The 18,657-nt window shown below is 35.8% G+C and overlaps 1 protein-coding gene across 7 annotated transcripts in view; it reads right to left on the bottom strand.

Moving 5' to 3' along the window:
* The window catches only part of THOC2 (THO complex subunit 2), an 89,045-nt gene extending 70,796 nt beyond the window's left edge, over positions 1 to 18,249 (bottom strand). For all 7 annotated transcript variants that reach the window (XR_008914558.1, XR_008914561.1, XR_008914559.1 and 4 more), the window contains exons 1-5: positions 17,985 to 18,249; positions 17,731 to 17,836; positions 7,174 to 7,232; positions 5,407 to 5,498; positions 3,077 to 3,128 (exon numbers count right to left, since the gene is read on the bottom strand). Coding sequence is in view for 3 of the 7 variants with exons in the window: in XM_056808981.1 (XP_056664959.1) it covers positions 3,077 to 3,128; positions 5,407 to 5,498; positions 7,174 to 7,232; positions 17,731 to 17,836; positions 17,985 to 18,234 (559 nt within the window). In the remaining 4 variants the exon portion in view is untranslated. The remainder of the gene's footprint in view (positions 1 to 3,076; positions 3,129 to 5,406; positions 5,499 to 7,173; positions 7,233 to 17,730; positions 17,837 to 17,984) is intronic.
* Between the last annotated feature and the right edge of the window lie 408 nt (positions 18,250 to 18,657).

The following is an 18,657-nucleotide window of genomic DNA, read 5'->3' as shown; positions in this document are numbered from 1 at the left end:
TATAATATTTTGACTAATAATTACCATAGCCAAGGAATTAATCTACAAACAGCCAAACTACTAATAACAAAACTCTCCATTCTTAGTTTGGCTGATCTTCAAAAAGTAGACAGTCCATTGCCATAAGTAGTGGAAGCTGGTTATCATATTAGGACTTGCCAGAATATATGGCATAACCTTCAAGAAGTCAAAATGATATTCACACCCCAATGCTTCAAAAATTATATAGTATTTTCAAATTTTAATGTCATAGTAAATGTTCAAAATAGCTAGCATAGTTTCTATAACATTGTTCAGTCATAAAAAATTGTTTTTCTAATGTCAGAAGAGTAAGAGTTCCATGAATTCTTCAAAGCACTCAAGAAATATATTTGGGGGAGAGGGGCTTGCTTTTTTTTTTTTAAACCCTTACCTTCCATCTTGGAGTCAATACTGTGTATTGGTTCCAAGACAGAAGAGTGGTATGGGCTAGGCAATGGGGGTTAAGTGACTTGCCCAGGGTCACACAGCTGGGAAGTATCTGAGGCCACATTTGAACCTAGGACCTCCTGTCTCTAGGCCTGACTCTTAATCCACTGAGCCACCCAGCTGCCCCCGGGGTTGCTTTTTAAAATAAGACAGCTAGCACAATGAAATAGTTCCAACTTTTGGTATCAAGTTGCCAGGATTCACAGATACACACTAATATTTATGACTAATCTTTAACTGAGGTGTAATGGAATTTCAGAGTACCAACAGTTAAGTTATAGGGACTCTGTTCACATAGGTTTCAGAGCATCAATCTATCTCCTTCCTGATACTTCCAACAATTACTATCCCCTTCCCAGTCAGTCGGCTCTTCTCTTGACCTTCACTGTCAGTCTTCTCATTAGTCTACAATATTCTGGTACCTCCGGTTCACCCATCCCTTAAAGCGTAACTCTTTCATCCCTCTAAATCCTTAAGGAATCACAGCTTTTCCTTTTTGGGACCTACATCCATCTTCTTTGGCTTCTCATCAAAATCATTCTCTTTACAGACACATGCTATTCCCCAATTTTTCAACCTAGGATCTCCTTGGCCTCACCAGAAATCTTTGATGAGCCTTGCCACTTTACCATTTAATTAATCCTCCTTTGCACAGCCAGTGCAAAGTCTGTCTTTAGGCCTGTCTCAGAAGTCCTTCTTGCTGGTCTCCCTGTTTTTATTCTTAAAGCTTTGTTTAAAGGGAGAAGGAAGCCCATTACCACAATTTCTTGAGCTCAGAAGCCTTTCTATCCTGCTATAATATAGCCATGCATCTCAGTAAAGTCTAGGCCCTATCTCCTTAAACCCCAAGAACAAGATAAGAATATGGATTTATTTATCCATCTTTATCTGGGAAAGCCCTAGAAAAGAAATTTTTTATATTATGGTTATCATCTATCTTCCTGAAAAGCTGAAATATGCAGTCTATGAATATGTTAATTTCCCCCAAAAGAGCACCAAATAGGAATTCATAAAAATTTACCTACTGAAAAATAATTATTTTACAGGTACATCATGAGAATGAAGCATTTTATTGAATTATTTAAATATAAAAACCTTCTTTTCTTCCTGATTTCTAACACAATAAATCATCAGAATTCTAAAATATCATAGTTTGAACACTTTAATTACCAGTGAACAAAAGTTTTTCTCTTTAAAAGTGACTCTAATAGATCTTCAATTCCTAAATTCCACGATCAATAATGACTAATATACATTTTTAAATTTCACTTGCTTTATGTTATACTTCTCTTAAAAATAGTTTAAATAAATAAAAAAGAAATCACAATAAGCTACCCAACAGACTCAAGACAAGCAGCCTGAATTTACAGAAAAATTCACTTTCAGTGTCAATTCCTTGTTCCAGAAAATCTTACTCACAACCCAAACCATTCTGACCTGCTTGTTTACAATTCTGTGTCATTATTTTTGCCAGCTTGAAAGAGATATTTTCAAAGGGGTATGCAATTATTTAGGTCAAAATGTACTTTCAATGAGACATGAAATCAACAAATTTATCAGAGCAAAAGTAGTAACTGAAATGTGACATATATACATGAAGACTTTTATTTAACAATAAGTATTTAAAAGTGGTGCAATATCTTCTTTTATAAAATAAAAACAAGCAAAATGCAATCTAACTTAACTATTTATAGGTAATTATGTACTCAAGATTTTAGTCCAGATATGAGATGTTTGAGTATAAATAAACTTATGAGTCCACTTAAAATAAGGATAAGAAAAGGATTAGATTTCCTTACCTACATACATGGTCACTAAAACAGAAACAGTTCTCTTTATTTTCTTTTCCCCTTATCTGGCAATAAGTTCATCTTGGATAAAGAGAGCAGTGGCTATTTCTAAATCTGGCTTTTATTCACTTGCTTAAAAAGTTTCTCAACTTCAAAATTAAGGCAGTCTTTACAAATGACCTATTCTCTTTTAAGAAAGAGAAAAAAAGTCATTAAAGAGGATGAAGCATATTTACAGAAATTAAGAATTTTAGACCTTATAAAATCAAATAGCCCACCTATTAACAACTAAATAGGGCGGTTATTTTTTCTGAACTACAGCGAATTATTTAGGTACCATACCCATCAAATAACCTGCAATTTTAAATTGCTTGGAATGTCTAACCTATCAAAAAAAAAAAAAGAGTAAACTGGGGGCAGTTGGGTGGCTCAGTGAATTAAGAGTCAGGCCTAGAAACAAGAGGTCCTAGGTTCAAATCTTTCCTCAGACACTTCCTCACTGTGACTCTGGGCAAGTCACTTAACCCCCATTGCCTAGCCCTTACCACTCTTCTGCCTTGGAACCAATACATAGTATTGATTCTAAGACAGAAGATAAGGGTTAAAAAAAAAAAGAAAAAGAGTAAACCCAAAATGCCTGAATTACCATTGTACTTCACTCATAAAACTCCAAGATTTCCAGGAAGAAAAAGCAGTTAACTAAATATATCCAGTCCAAAGAGATGAGTCACCTGTAGAATCTTTTTTGGGGGGGTTATAAATTTTATGAGTTTATCAAATGGCTCTTTTCATAGTTGAAATGAAGAACTGATACCTACCTAAGATGCAGAATACATCAGCTAGGATGGAGGGCATATCCTCACGATAGTCCTAAATTTTGAAGATATAATTATTATGGCATTAGAAAGAACACCACCCTTAAGTGATTTTTTTATATTACTGTTTAAAGGTCTAGGCACCACTATATCAATGTGTACTTAAATCTATCAATTGAATTTTCTATATCCAGAAAATTAAAAAAGTTAGAAATCATAGATGAGAAGCATGGGAATCATGAAATAATCTGACAGAATGTATAACAGCACAAAAGTATAACTCTTTCAAAAAACATTCTAAGTTAAAAACCACTCATTTTAAAGGCACCCCACATCTACCTAAAACAAAACAGTAATGGACCATTGATGAAATGGTTCTCATTTAGGTTTATGCTATACTCATATTTAAGCTATAACATGAACCTATGTAAAAATTAATCACTCACATGTCATCAGGGTGGAACTATAAGAAAATACAAAAAAAAAATCCCTAATAAAACAATTGTCCTATGACCTTTACTATTTAAAAATACATATATTTTTATGATTGTGTGTGTACCTACACCAGATCTCACCATTTTTATCTCATTTCATTACTAACCATTTTTATGTCTTTAGTTTTTTAAGAAATCCTGTACTTGACTTTTTTGCATTTCTATTAACATACTTTAGGGGAATTATACTATTTTCCTCCAGACAACCTCATTTTTCCACCTCCATTTTATCAACCTCTTATCCATCAGTAACCATCATAGTACAACAGCAATTAGTATTTGGCCAGCACTATAGCTAATCTAAAAGAACTATTTGCAAAATCCCAAGAAATTAACATGAACCTTAAAAAAAAAAAAGCGTCCAGGATAAACTAAATGAAATGTATTTACATACTTAAAATATAAAGCAGGCCATGTTGCTTTGTGTATGTATAACATGAAGAAAGGCACCAGTACAACAAGCAAGCAACCATGTCCAGTATCTAGAAGAGAATCCAAAGTGGCCATGGTCCAAAAAAATTCCATACTCTTCTTTATTCATCAAAATAGTTTAATTGGAGGGTATGTTAAATAAATTACATATATTCAAATCTACTCCTGTAAATACCATCCTCTCCAACCCAAGGGAAAAAAACAAACATATAATGCTAACAATGCAATCCAGTTTTCAGAATGGGGGAAAAAAATTGTCATCTACTCTATGATGCTAAGTTTCAAGAGTCCTAGGCTCTGGTTTTAATTACATTGCTTTAGCTGAACACCATAAAATGAAAGTCAAGTTTTAAAATATTACACATTAAATGCAGGTGGTGCCCAGAAGAATGACTAAAGTGTTATAGACCAGGACAACACTACCAGGCCCATATTGTGTGAGGATATTCAAAGAACTACAGGTTGCCCCAAATCCCCAAGATACTTTATTCCAACCTCAAAATCAAGACAAGACACTGAGGAGCACCTGAAGACTATTCCCTGGGCAACACAAAACTTGCCTATTCCTGCCAACCAAAAAAGAACTTATAAAACAACTAGCTTGAAGCAGCATTAGGAAAAATTAACACAGAGACAAAGAGCCCTCGAATCCCAAGAAGCATCATGAAAAGGTGGCCTTCACCTGTTCTAGGGATTAGTCTGACTCACTTTACTCCCTAAGAGCAGGAATTTACCACATGTATACAAACTTCCAAAACTTTACTAGCTTAATCTCCAAGTCTAGTAGCCTTACCATTTAGGAACCTATCTTCCAGAGAAAATACCAAATTAATCAGAAACATTCTCTGATCTGAAACAAAACTAAATTCTAATAAAGAAAATGAAAACAGAGAGCATCAATTTCTTTAACTGAGGGGAATAAGTTTTAACAACTGGTTTCTTCAAGGTTAATAATATTATTTCAGTATTGGTGGACACTAAAAAGGCAAAAATAATTCAAAAACAAAGCACTGAATCATTTTAAAAGAGTCTAAAATAAAGTTTCTTGCTTTTAGTCATTAAATTTCAACCTACAAGTATTAGCATAACAGAAAATGCTTAGCTTTAAATAAGGAATTTTTTAAACTGGTGATATTTTCACCTTCAGCAAACTTCATCTTAGCTCAGTACAACAGTATTCTTTTACATCTTCCCCAACTATGTTCTGCTTTGCTCACAATGGGAGAACATTTTTATTTTATGTAATCAAAATTATGGCATTATTAACATCTTTAAAATAACACAAATCACAGGTGAGGTAAGATGTAATAAATCTGAAGAACCTCTATTTCAAAAGACACAATATATCAAAACTTCCCTTTTTCCTTCAGAAATAAGGCAAATGTAACATTAAGTATATATACTTACAATAATGTCACTGAGAGCATTTGATGCTTGTTCAGGCTTTAGAGTTCCCCTTATAACATGATATGATAGCTCATAGATAACTTGCTGGAGATCTGTTGAATAAAGCACATTGTAAATGCACTGTAACACAAGTATGCTTCATTGAGAACATTTACATAACTTTCAGATTCCTTTAGTTAGTATAAAAACAGCAATTCTGAAACACTAACTTCTTTTTCTTAGTTAAATTAGTTAACTTAAAAATAGTTTTTAAAATTTACTAAGTACCAAATGATTAACATCTTAAGAGCCAGAAGTGAAAGGAAACACGAAATGCTGGCTTTCTTCATAGCCTATTTAACACAGTGAACTTCTTTCTTTCTCTAAAACCTTTACCATTTCTGTTTCCCTTAACTGCTGCCTAAACTATTATAAAACACAAATAGGAAGGGTAGAATTTAAAATAGACATGTTCAAGGAAAATCTATACTAACTACCACTGGGCTCATCCACGGCACCCCACCAAAACCATCACTGCCACACAGCCCTCAGAGCAAAAAACATAATAAGGAAAGAAAGGTAAGGGAACTCCCTTCCTCTAAAACATCCACCTGTACTTTGTCCTTTACACCACAAGCTTCACTTCCACTGTCTCTCTAACCTATTGGAAAATAGAATCCCAAAGACCCCATTACATAATAAAGTATATAGTTCAAGTGGGGGGGGGGGGGGTGTTCATAAAATTATTTTCCTATATTAGCTCCTAGCCACAAGGGAAAGCAGCATACTAGAGTGAAGGGGGGTGGGGGTGGGGGATCACATTCTTTTTCCCAACCCACACATGGAATTAGTAGTATAGTAATATAGAATGACAAAAAACTTAAGTCTCAACAAAATTAACTATGGGTAAGGAGCAAGCTCCACTAGTTTTATTCCAATGCCTGCCCCCCCCAAAAAGGAAAAACAAATAATTAGGATCATAACCTAAAAGGTTTTACAATACATAAGGAATGCTAGAAACCTAGCAGCTTTCCCTCTCCCTAAAAACAGAACTATAGATAGTATTAATAAGTACTTCAACACTCCAAATAATCATTTTTATAATTTAATAGTAAAACTGATATTTAGGGGGGAAAAGAACCCTCAAATAGGTATTAGTTTTTAAAACAAATTAACATAAGTGTAATTTTAAATACTATTTTAATTCATAGCTGTAATGTACAACAAACATCCCCTTTGCTTTTAGAGTTTTCTATAATTGATTTAACAAATCCCCAGATTACTACCTGAACATGTATATCTTAGCAATTTAAAAAACTAAACTTCAATTTTTGGCAGTCTTCTAATATAAAAGTTTTTTCCACAAATTTATTTGTCCTAATTCTCACTGATCATTTAAGATATGACTATTGCTAGCTGAATTAAAACATGACAGCCTAGATAAATACAATCCCATTTTAAAAGCTTTCCTATACACCACAGGTTCGATTAAAATGCAACCCAAATCACATCTCCAATGTATGTAATAATGCACCATGAACCTCCTACTCTATAACAAATCTAAAGTAGATGTTACCTTCAACAAAAGAATTATAATTAATTCCTACTCCATTTTACAAGTTTGTTTTCTTATTCTCAAAAAGTCAGGAAGATAGGTAAAAAGAGAAACTAGATTAGTCATCCTATATTTTATAAGTCATATTTCCACTTTTGCTTTAGCCATTTCAAAATAGTATTGAAACTATCATATTCATCAAATTTTTATTCAAACTACTTTTAAAGACTTACCTCTGAAAATCAAATGTTCACGGTTTTTATTTTCACAGAGGGCTCGACATAGCTGCACACTAAAATAAGACAAAAATACTATATGTATCAATTTGATTAGACATGTTAAGTACACCTGAATATCTAATGCTAATTGCTTCTTTCAAGGTGTTCCACCTAAAGTAATATCAATAAGAACAGTTAACACTTGGACCTGATGCAAAACTACATGTAAATAATATTTTCACTTACATTAATCTCTGCTCATTATATAATATTTAACTGGTGAACAAGGTTTATAATTTTTTTAAATCGATAAATCCAAAAACTAAGATTACTACACATAAAGCCCCATAAATACTAACTAAATGACTTTCAATCCTATTCTAAAGGACTTTCACCATGTAGGAAGTTACTACTTTAACTATTGCAGTTTAGTTACACTTTGTGTTTTTATATATATATATAAATCAAGAATATATAATGGTTATATATACATATATACAAAAGTTAATTTACTAACTATATGCATTATATTGATTATATATATATCTGTTTTTCTTAGTCATTGAAAAGATTTAATTACTTAATATGAAGACTTCAAAAAATAAATATATGTGTGTATACATATATACATATGAATTAAGCGATACAGAACAAAAAACAGAACCAAAGAATGCAAAAAAATTACCATTTTTAATCTGAGTTAAAAAATACCATTCTTTTTTGTTAAAAGTTATGTATAAAGTTGTATTACCATCCACAGAAATTACTCCTACATTATTTTACTTATTATTTATTTATTTTTATTATTATATTAATATAACATATACATTTAAAATATATGATTTACTTATTATTTACCCCTTTTTGCCTACATCAATTATCACTTTATACTGATATTTTCATGGATCCACAGAAATGGCAGATAGTTTGGAGAAGATAAAACTCTAAATCTATGATTACATAAATCTAAAATATTATTGGTTTCTGTTAATCTTGATCTGCATATTAGGCTTGATTCTCTTAAGGCTAATCCCACCTTCCAATCTACTTTACATTTTGCGATTATACAACACAAGATCTGTGTTAAAACACATTTTTGATCCAAAAAGAAATTTGGTTTATCCTAAGTTCTTGAAACAGTGCCAATAGTTACTATATATGTTGTGTGCACAAAGAGACATACAAATAATGTGGGTCTTGCTTCATACACTAATGTTTCTGGGATTCACAAATAAACCTAACAGCCACACGGGCCTGCACTAGAGACCCAACCCTCCCAAAGATTTTTATCAACAAAAAAGCAGTATTATGAGACATTAAAATAATACTTCCCACCCTATGAAATGACTTTACTATTTTAATTTACTGTTACACCCTTTCTGAAGAAACAAGAAGTCAACAGAACTTGAAAGGGACCTCGATGACTACATCAATGACTATCTAATTTGACCTATATGAAAACCGTTGCCCCCCCATGGCAGCCACCATTGTTACAGAAGCTATGCCCACTTTTCAGCCTCTTATATCAGACCTGCCATAACTGTTCCCTCTAAAATATAAGTGAAACAACAAAAAGTAGTAGAACTATCTTTATATTGTGTCTACTTGTCCCAGCACAGATAAAAATATTGGAAGTTTCATTTTATCTTTTAACATCCCAGTTTTCAACTTTCATACCCCTCCAACTCTCCATAAGGAATCTATCCTTTCAGTTTTCTAACCTCACCACCTACCAACACATCAGAGTATCTGGTATGTTTTATACTTTGAAATTCATAGAAAGGGATCTTAAAACATCATCTAGTTCAATTCTTTCATTTTTACAAAAGAGGGAACTATAATCCTTAATAATCTCATGATAATTTCAGTTTGGCAAATAAAAACATGTCTCTTGTCAAGCAAGACAAAATTTCAAACAATAGAAGGCATAAAATTTTTCTTTCAAGGGATGAGATAGGGAAGCAAGAGCTGGCCCTGAAGTCATATAACATCTAAAGTGCTAAAGGAAAATCTACTTTAGTCATTTTAGAGTACCCTAGAGAGAAACTAGTTAACAGAGAATAAGTTACCTAGGTATATTCCCTCCAGCCTCTATTCCCTTAACCCTAACACCACTCCACTTTCTCTTTCCAAAGAAAAGTTAACAGGATCCAGAAAGGTTTTTCCAAGATGAGGTAATTTAGCCATCTTTGTAAGTAGAAAGAAAGCAAGCAAAAAGGAAGAGGTTAAAGTTGCAGTGAAAATGACTGATGAAGTAGGAACTTAGAAAAAAGTAGGAAAAATGATGCAAAGAACATAAATGAAAGGGTTAGCAGAGTCCTCAAAGGGAAGGGCTACTTCCTCCTCTTAGATAGGAAGAAAAAGAGGAAAAGAAATACTTTTCTCCAAGTACAGCAAAATATAAAAGCATAGTTATTGTTTTAGCTCTCCACTTACATATGCACTTTTTTTTAATAAACAGGAATTACCTTAAAATCAAGAAGATCTGAGTGCATGTGGTTGCACAAGCACCCAGTGGTAGTAGAGATGGACAAAATCATTTATTTTTTAAATGTTCAATTCAGTGGAGTGATTTATACACCAAAATGAAATTCTTTAAAACATTTTTTAAATTTGTCACATCACTGTATCAGAATTTTTTGCTTTAAGTTCTTTCCTTTGTCACAAAGGAAAATTCAATCTAAAGGGGATGGAGGAATGAAAAAGATATACTGATGTAAAAGATAAAACTACAACAATAAAAATTATTAATAAGTACTCTTCTCCAACATAAAAACAGTTAAGACTTTCTTTCCAGTTTTTTACAAAAGTAAATACTGAAAAAGGAAATTAATGTTTTAAAAATATGTGTTTGAGGCAACAAAAATAGAAAAATTTTAAGACTAATAAGAAATTTCATCTACCATATCACCTTTTAATGTTAACCTACCCCAACATTTAAACATTAATTTTGTTTTGCAAACCAACAAAAAGAAAACAAAAGTTTACATATTTGTTACTGGTTATTCGGAAAAGTGAAATTAAATACTAATTGACCAGTCAGATCAAACAGGTAAGAACACATTAAAATATAACTTGAAATGGATTTTTTGCTAGAGTGAAAGCAAAATATGTCTATAATATCTTAAAAAGAGGACATGATTTCCATTCTTTAACAAAGAACTAGGTTAATAGTAATTTCAACCCTACCAGTTCCACAATATAACTGAAAGATTAAAAAGGGACATTCATTTAAATAAACTTAATCAGATTAATTTCTTATCCTTGATAATTTTAGTATAAATGACCAAGTGATCTTACATTTAAAAAACACTTAGCTCATCAAAATGCTTTCATATCTATTACTGCATTAACAATACTATTCTCATTTCAAAGATGAGAAAACTGAGGCACAGATGTAAAGTGACTTGACCAAGGCCATATAGCTGGCTACTGGAATAGTCATCTGGCTCATAGCCTTGTGCTTGGCATACTCTAAAAATGATCAATAAGTCATTCACCAATCTCTATTCTAATTAATAGGTAAGTTTCTCAAATATCATTATCTAAAATACCACTTGTTCCCCAAGAGAGCCAAAGGTTTACTGAACAAAAGAAAATGTGTATGCCTAATTTTATTATGTTTTTGAAAGTCATTTTTTAAAATTATTCATGATTAGAAGAAAAAGAAAACTAGCATAATCAAAAATATATCTAGTTTTGGAGAGGTGGACTCAAATGAACTAGACTTATTTTCCTTAAAGACTTGCTGTAGCCAAAATTCCACCATTTGCAAGGATGAAAAAAACTGTTAAATTAGCAGCTATTATGAAAAATATTGTTAGCTTGATAATGGCTTAAATAATAAATTTACAAATAACTTTAAAATTATCTTCCAGAAAAAAGTCCATCTACATGCCAATTATACTTTTCTTCTGCTAAAAACATTGCTTATGTTCAACTATTCCACTAGACATATTTGGAAATAAAAAGCTCTCAGATCAGGAGGAAATTTAGCTCTACCAAGCACCATGAACATAAAGAGTCAAGTAAAAACAAAAGCAATTACTTTGTACTGATTGATGCTGCAAGACTGGTACATTTGGCATAGTAAATATTTTTTCATCCACTAATGTTTGCCAATAAGTAACCTAGAAGCCAGAGTCAAAGGATCCTGAAGGTTCCTTCAAAAAGTTTCCATCGTACTCCTCAGTCAATACTTAACACTTTTTTCAAGTGTTAACACTTCTTGAAAGTTCTCTTTTACTTTTTACAGGAAGGAGAAGAACCTTCTACTTATCAATTTCTTAACACTGATCAAAACTAAAAGTCAGGGAATCATTTCCAGATTTAAAACAACCCCCAAAAGAGAAATTTTGGGTCAAGTCTACCCTAAATAATAATAAACAAAATAATTTCTAACTGATTCATTTATCAGCCAATCAATCATGATTTAGAACCCCCCCAGAAAAAATCTGGAGATCAACAAGTTCACAATAAGACATACTTGCTAAATGATTTTTTAAATTTCTTTCGGTTTTTTAATGGTAGAGATATAAAGTGATAGAGGTGAGGTTAAAAATATAGTGATCTTCCTTCCCCCAAAAGAATAGCACTGTAGGGGCAATTAGGTGGCTTAGTGGATAGAAAGAGCCAGCCCTCAAGGTCCTGGGATCAAATATGACCTTCCTAGTTGTGTGATAAGTTAAGTAACTTAACCCCAATTGCCTATCCTTCTACCTTGGAACCTTTAGTTAGTATGGATTCTTAAGACAGAAGGGTTAAAAAAAAGGCTATAGTAAAAATGCATTTCACTGCACAAAAGAGAATGAAAAACAGAAGGAATTATAGATTTAAAGTAACATGAAATATATATTTTAAGTAAGCAATATGAAAAAAATTCACAGTTTCATCTGTAATCCTCTTTTTATGTTCTGCTGTGAATATGGAAATGCTTTGGGGGAGATGTTTTTAAGTTCATAATTTTCTAAAAGGTTGGAGAAGAGAAGAGTTTAGTCCAATCTCTTAATTTAAGTTAAGGAAAATGAAAGCTACACAGGGTTAAGTGATTTGCCCAAGGTCCAACACTCAATAAGAAAAAGGATTTAAATAGCTCCTCTGACTCCTTAGCTTCTCAAGGGCAGGTGCTAGCAAGGAAGAAAACACAAAGCAATGTGACTGTCTTTTGGAACCAGCTCAATCTGAACAAAAACAATTCCAAAAGAAGCATTTCAAAATATTTCTGAGCAATGGCTGCATCACTAAAATAAGTGTATGTCACCCAAGGTGACTATTGTGAAAGGGACAGCATCCACATTTAGATATAAAGTTCTGGAATGACTCTTGAAAAAATTTTTTAGTTCAGAGATTGTCTTCTGACACTGCCTATGTGACTCTGGATAAGCCACCTAACTTCTAAACACCTAACACTAAATAAAAACCCACCCCACCCCCAGGCAACTCTAAGAGCAGATTCATTAGGAGGAGTTTCCTCCCCTAAAGTTCCATACAACAACGAAACATGTCTACACTAAATACACATGTCTATACTAAAAAAAAAAAAAGCAACACATTAAGATTTCTACAGAAGCATTTGCAGATAAAAGATCCTGAGATGAAAACTTTTTCTCAAGCGGTCTCTCATATAAGAAAATACTTAACCCCCTTCTACTAGAAAGAAAATTCTATTAATTTACTGGTACAAGGAAGCTCTTCTGTCATACGAGTCAAATGCTGTACTTATATAAAAGCAGATTTTTTTTTAAACCCTCACTTTCCATCTTAGAATCAATGCTATGTATTGGTTCCAAGGCAGAAGAGTGGTAAGGGCTAGGCAATGGGGGTTAAGGGACTTGCCCAGGGTCACAGAGCTAGGAAAAATGTCTGAGGCCAGATTTGAACTATGCACCTGTCTCTAGGCCTGGCTCTTAATCCACTAAACCACCCAGCTGCCCCCAAAAGCAGATACTTTAAAACTAGATAAATCAAGATACAGTGATATAAGCCAGAAAATTCCACAACCAAACTGCTAAAAACTCACATGTGTTATGCAATATGAAAAAAAAAAATCTATACTTGAGTAGGAGAGCTTCAAAAATAATTCTAGAGGAGCAGCTGGGTAGCTCAGTGGATTGAGAGCCAGGCCTAGAGATGGAAGGTCCTGGGTTCAAATCTTGCCTCAGACACTTCCTAGCTGTGTGGTCCTGGACAAGTCACTTGACCCCCATTGCCTAGCCCTTACCACTCTTCTGCCTTGGAGCCAATACACAGTATTGATTCCAAGACAGAAGGTATGGGTTTAAAAAAATAATTCTAGAGTTCTAAAGAAAATGTATTGATAATAATGGGGATAGCTAGCAATATAGTAAGTACTGCATTAATGCCCTGTTTTTAAATACTTTTTGAGACTCACAGTCCTATTTCTTGTCATAGGATCACTTGAACTATTTCAGAGCAAAGAAAGTAGAACCACAATAATATACAGAATAACTACAATAAAGTAAAAAACCAAAAGCCATGAGAAACCATATTAAATGCATCTTAATTCCAAATATAGAAAACATTTCTCTCCCATAGGAAGAAAGGTGATAGAAACAGGTGTGAAATGTCCTATAGGCTGTGAGAAAAAATTGTTGGTTTTGCTACTCTTTTCTGTTATGAGAGGGTGGGGAAAAGGAAGGGAGGAAGGAAGGAAGGGAAGAGAACTAGGAGAACAATTTATGCTGTAACATTACAAAAACAAACAATTTTGAAAGACTTGAGATTTCCAATCAATGCAATGATCAGCCACTGAAGTAAAACTAAAATATAAGCTATAAAAGCTCAAAACATGAAAAAAATCTCAAGTCAAACTATGTTGCTTTTAAAAACAAACTATTACCAGTAAGTTCCTAGAGTGAAATGGGTCAAAATTTTAATTCCTACTTCAAACTTAATGTGTAAGAAATAAGATATCCTTAACACTTTCAAGTGGGTAAAGAACTTCAGAGAAACACAAAGTAAACTGTGATAGGTGCTGGACATCCAAAGCCAAAAATGTAATAGATCTTGTCTTCAAGGACCTTCCATTCTAAAGAGAGAGAAAATGTAAAATGGAGTCTAGATCTACTTAGTGCAGTAGAAGAACCTAGACTCCTATAAGGCAACAGCCATGTCATTTTTTTTTCCTCCAGCACTTAGCATAGTGCCTGGCATATAATGGGTGCTTTATAAATGTTTGTTGAAGTGAATTAGTCTGACCAAGGAGAAAAAATACATACTGAGATAATAATTTGAAATATGGAAATATTGGTGAAGATGATGATAATCTTTGCACATCATTGCATTCTCAAGTGGAGTATTCAATTGAACTAACTTCCAATCTATCCACACACTACAAATGTAATCATTAATCTGTGATTTTAAAAAATGTTAAACATTTAATAAAGCATTAATCTAGCCTAGGGAAATAAAAAGTAAAAAATCTAACTCTTAGCAAAATGGACAAAAAGGCTGTATGCAAAAAAAATTTTGGGAATAAGAGATTACTTTTTGAAATATTTAATTTTAATATTTCATCTTTTGTAGTCAACTGGTTTATATAATAAAACCCAGCTATAAGTTATTACACTGATTTGAATATAATGCAAATGAAATCCTGTCTCCCAGAAATTTCTTGAGTACACAGTGTACTGATAATTAATGCTGGTCATTGTCTAAGTTTCTAAAACAAATATTGCAAAAGTAATCAATTCTAAAAAACATGATTTAAATGAAATATAAAGATGGAGTAAATAATTGAAAACCATAAAAGTAATCACACGATTGTACATTTTTTTGTTTTAAACTTCCAGAAAACTTATTACCACAAAAAAAGATTACTCTAAATTTCACTGTCCTTAACCCTAAGTACTTTATTAAGCAACAAAACTGTGTTGGCAATCTACAATATTTATATTAGTTCCTGTATAAATGAAATGACTTTACATTATTGACAATACTCAACAAGTACGAGTTAACATATTATACAAGCCCTTCCAATTACAAATTGTGCATGTGTGTGTGTATGTATATGTGTATACACACTTATTTTTGTAAACTGGAGAATACTTGGCACTTATGGTCAGTCAGCCCAGACCAACCATTCTTATTTTTCTGACTATATCACTATGCCCTGGCTCCAGTACCTTTCCCTTTTCCTCCCTCTCCCTTCCCTCCCCCCTTTATTTACTTCCTTTTATTTGTAATTTTCCCCCGTTGGAAAGTTAAGGTCCAAGAGGACAAACTTTCTTTTTGCCTGGAACTGGGTAATAAATGCCTGTTGAACTGACAACCTAAACACAGTGCAAAATGCCTAGTGCAAAGATTTAGCAGATGTTAGTAAGAGCTAAAAATGGAAACTTTTCTCTAGTAAAAAGACGTAACAATCAATCCACAAATTACTTTTAAATATACATATGGTTCAGCACAGTAGGATTTGGAGGGGAAACACTAAAAAAGGGTATAAAGAGTCCTGGCCCTCTCAAGAGCTCATCGTGCTGAGGAGACTAGACTGGTCAACAGGTAATTAAATCACATAAAATGATCAGAGAATAAACCATATGATGATTACAAAGTCCTTTCTCTGAATTCCTTTCCCATTAGGAGTGCTCTCCAGTCCTCGAAAGTTTTATGGAAAACTTAAATCTCCCATTGGGCTCTGTAAATATAAGTTTGGGAGCTATGAATTAGGAACATCTAAGAACCAAAGCTCAGAAAATTCACATCTTAACACTAACAAAGCTGTTTAAAAAAAAAAAACCTCTAGCAATATTTAATATTGCTATCTTGTCTTAAAGTTTCAACTAAATGCTTTAAAGGTTAGATCTGAATTATTTACAATACTATCAAAGAGCCATAAGCATTAAAATATTTCTACAGCTTGCAGAATTGAACTAAACACTGAACTAATAAACATTGCCACTAAAGTGGATTTACTTTGATCATTCTCTAGGTTCTATTAAAAAATGAAATATTTAAAAGTCAATTAGTATCAAGCTATAGGTAATATTTTTTCTATTTTAAGTAGTCCCTCAATATTTTCTTTAAAAAAGTAGAGTGGACAGTGTCACTCCCTTCACACTTTTCCCAAATTTGAAACTGTAAGCTTTTCAATAATCAAGAAATTGTACTTTTAAATGGAATGTCAATGTGGAACATGGGTTCACGTTCCAACACGTTGTTGGTATTTTATGATTAAAGGAAATTAATTGTTCAAGCTCATCAATTTAAGGCACTTGACAAACCTATTAATATATGCCATCATCATTAGAGATTAAGAGACAAGTGACAGTCAAAATAATGAACAAAATGGGAGAGGAGGCAGGTATGGAAAGCTGGAAATATCAAAGATGACCGATTATGAAACCAGGAGACAGTTGTGTCTAAAATTGTTACTTGTTAATGCCAGCCCGCCACACCCCCCCCCACAAACACACGTTGGCCTAGAACACCTCACTCCAAACTGTAGGCCGAAAAGGGGGGGGGGGGCCGCTAGCATGGGAGTACTCCATTACGGGGTGCCAGATTAACTGAGAGTAAGAATCGAGAAACTTGGCATGAAGACATACTAGTAGGTAAGCGAGGACTAGGGAGAAGCCGCCTCTGGGCACCCGCCCGCAAGTCAGGCGGGAAAGCAAATCGCTGGGGCGCAGAAGAAAAGCGCCAGGGAGTCCCGGGGGCCAACGGCTGAAAGAAATCCGGGCTTGGAAGGGGGAATGGGAAAGGAGCAAAAGGGAGGGAAATGAGGAAGGGGTGGGGGGGATGGTACAGGATCGTGAGGGGAGAAGGGCAGGGCGTGGGACTGAGAGAAGGGGAATGAGAGAAGGAACTCGGAAGGAGGGGGGAATGAAACAACGACGGAGGAAAAAACGTGGGGGAAGAACCAGAAGCAAGAGGGAATGCTGGAGGGGAGGGGCACAAAAAAAATTAGAAACTCAGCTGGGAGGGGGAGGCTAGCGAAGAAAACTCGGCAGTAGGGGGCAAAGGCTAGGGAAACTCGTCTGGGAGCCGGGGGGGAGGGGAGGGGGGTAGAGGGGGGGCGGGAGGGAGACAGGACCCAGGGAAACTCGGCGGGGTTCCTTTGGGAGGGGGTACTAGGAACAGGAGAACGCGACAAGGGGGCAGCCGGGAAAAGGGATGAGAAGCAAAAAGGGGAGGAGGACCGAGTCAGAGAGGGCACGTGAAAGTTCGAATTGGGAAAAGTGGACAAGGAGCGGGGGAGGGGCGGGGGAGAGCTAGGGCCTCAAACTGAGGGAGCGCTCCGCCACTCGACGCGAAAGCGGAGAGCGGGAAGCGCCAGGCCGTGCCAGACAGACTTAAAAAGCGGAGGAGAGCGGGGCCCCCTCAGCAAAGCCGGGCCAGAGGTCCTGGGTCTTGCTCGGGGCCGAGGCCTCAGGACTTAAAAAGTCCTCACAAATTCTCCTCAGATGCCGTCTAGGGGAGAGCGAGAGGGGGAGGGGTGGGGGAGGGAAGAACGACGCCGCCCCCCCCACCAAGGCAGCCTTATCGAACCCGAAAAACTCTCGGGGCACTGCATCGCGCCCCAGTGATCCCCGCGTGCACCCGCCTACTCACAATTCCAGCTTGCCCACTTTCTCCCAGTTTTTTATCCACTCGTAGGGAACCACCGAAGTCTGTCCGCTCGTCGCCGCCGCCGCCGCCATCTTCCTCTCTCGAGGAGCTGGAGCCCGGATGTATAGTGAGAGAGTGGGGGGGGGGGAAGAGAGAGAGAAAGGGTCAAAGGGGAGCACCGCCCACAGGGCATGCTGGGAGCCGCAGCGCTCGTTCACCACCTTTCCCCGCCTACCAGGCTCCAGAATTGGTCCTACCTCCGCCCTCAGCCGCTCCTCCCGGCGAGGGCGCGCGCGCACGAGCGAGCGAGCGCGGCTCCGAGCCTAAATTCTCCGGTTTTGCACAGCGGCGGGAGCGCGCTGGGAAAAAGAGAGGGCGAAAGCAGAGAGGTTCCGCGGGTCCCGCGGTCGTCGCCCCACCCCTTGCCCCGCCTCCCTCTGTGTCTCCTAGCCCCAGGGGAACTTGTGGTGGGAACATAGCCTCGAGCGTCGTACGGCACGCGTGCATCTGCACCCTATATCTCCGTACAGTCTCCACCCTCCCTGTCCGATGCCTCAGTTTTCCCCTTACCACACTAGTGCAGCGATTGGCTCCCGGTGCTTCCCGCCCTTCTAGCAAACTGCTCAATCCAGTCTCCGGAAAATTTTTGGAAATGGGCCAGACTTGTCCCTTGTTAAAACATCTGTTAGCAGTACAGTCATGACAAGATAGAACTGAAAGTCCCAGAATTGATACTTAATCTCTAAAGGAAGCCCTCGGGGAGACTTTAATCCCAACCCTGGCCATTAAGGAAAGGCTCTTTAGCTCCAGCATCCCAATATCCTAAATCCTTTTCTCAGTATTGTAATCTCTCCCTTAGAGCTCTAACATTAAAGAGGGCTAAGACTTTTCCCTTCTCTTGGCCTCAATTTCTTTCCACTGTAAACAGAA

This window comes from Monodelphis domestica, chromosome X, assembly GCF_027887165.1.
Source record: "Monodelphis domestica isolate mMonDom1 chromosome X, mMonDom1.pri, whole genome shotgun sequence".
Classification (NCBI taxonomy): Eukaryota; Metazoa; Chordata; class Mammalia; order Didelphimorphia; family Didelphidae; genus Monodelphis; species Monodelphis domestica.
Note: the sequence above shows the minus strand (reverse complement) of the source record. Positions and strands in the feature narration are given on the sequence as shown.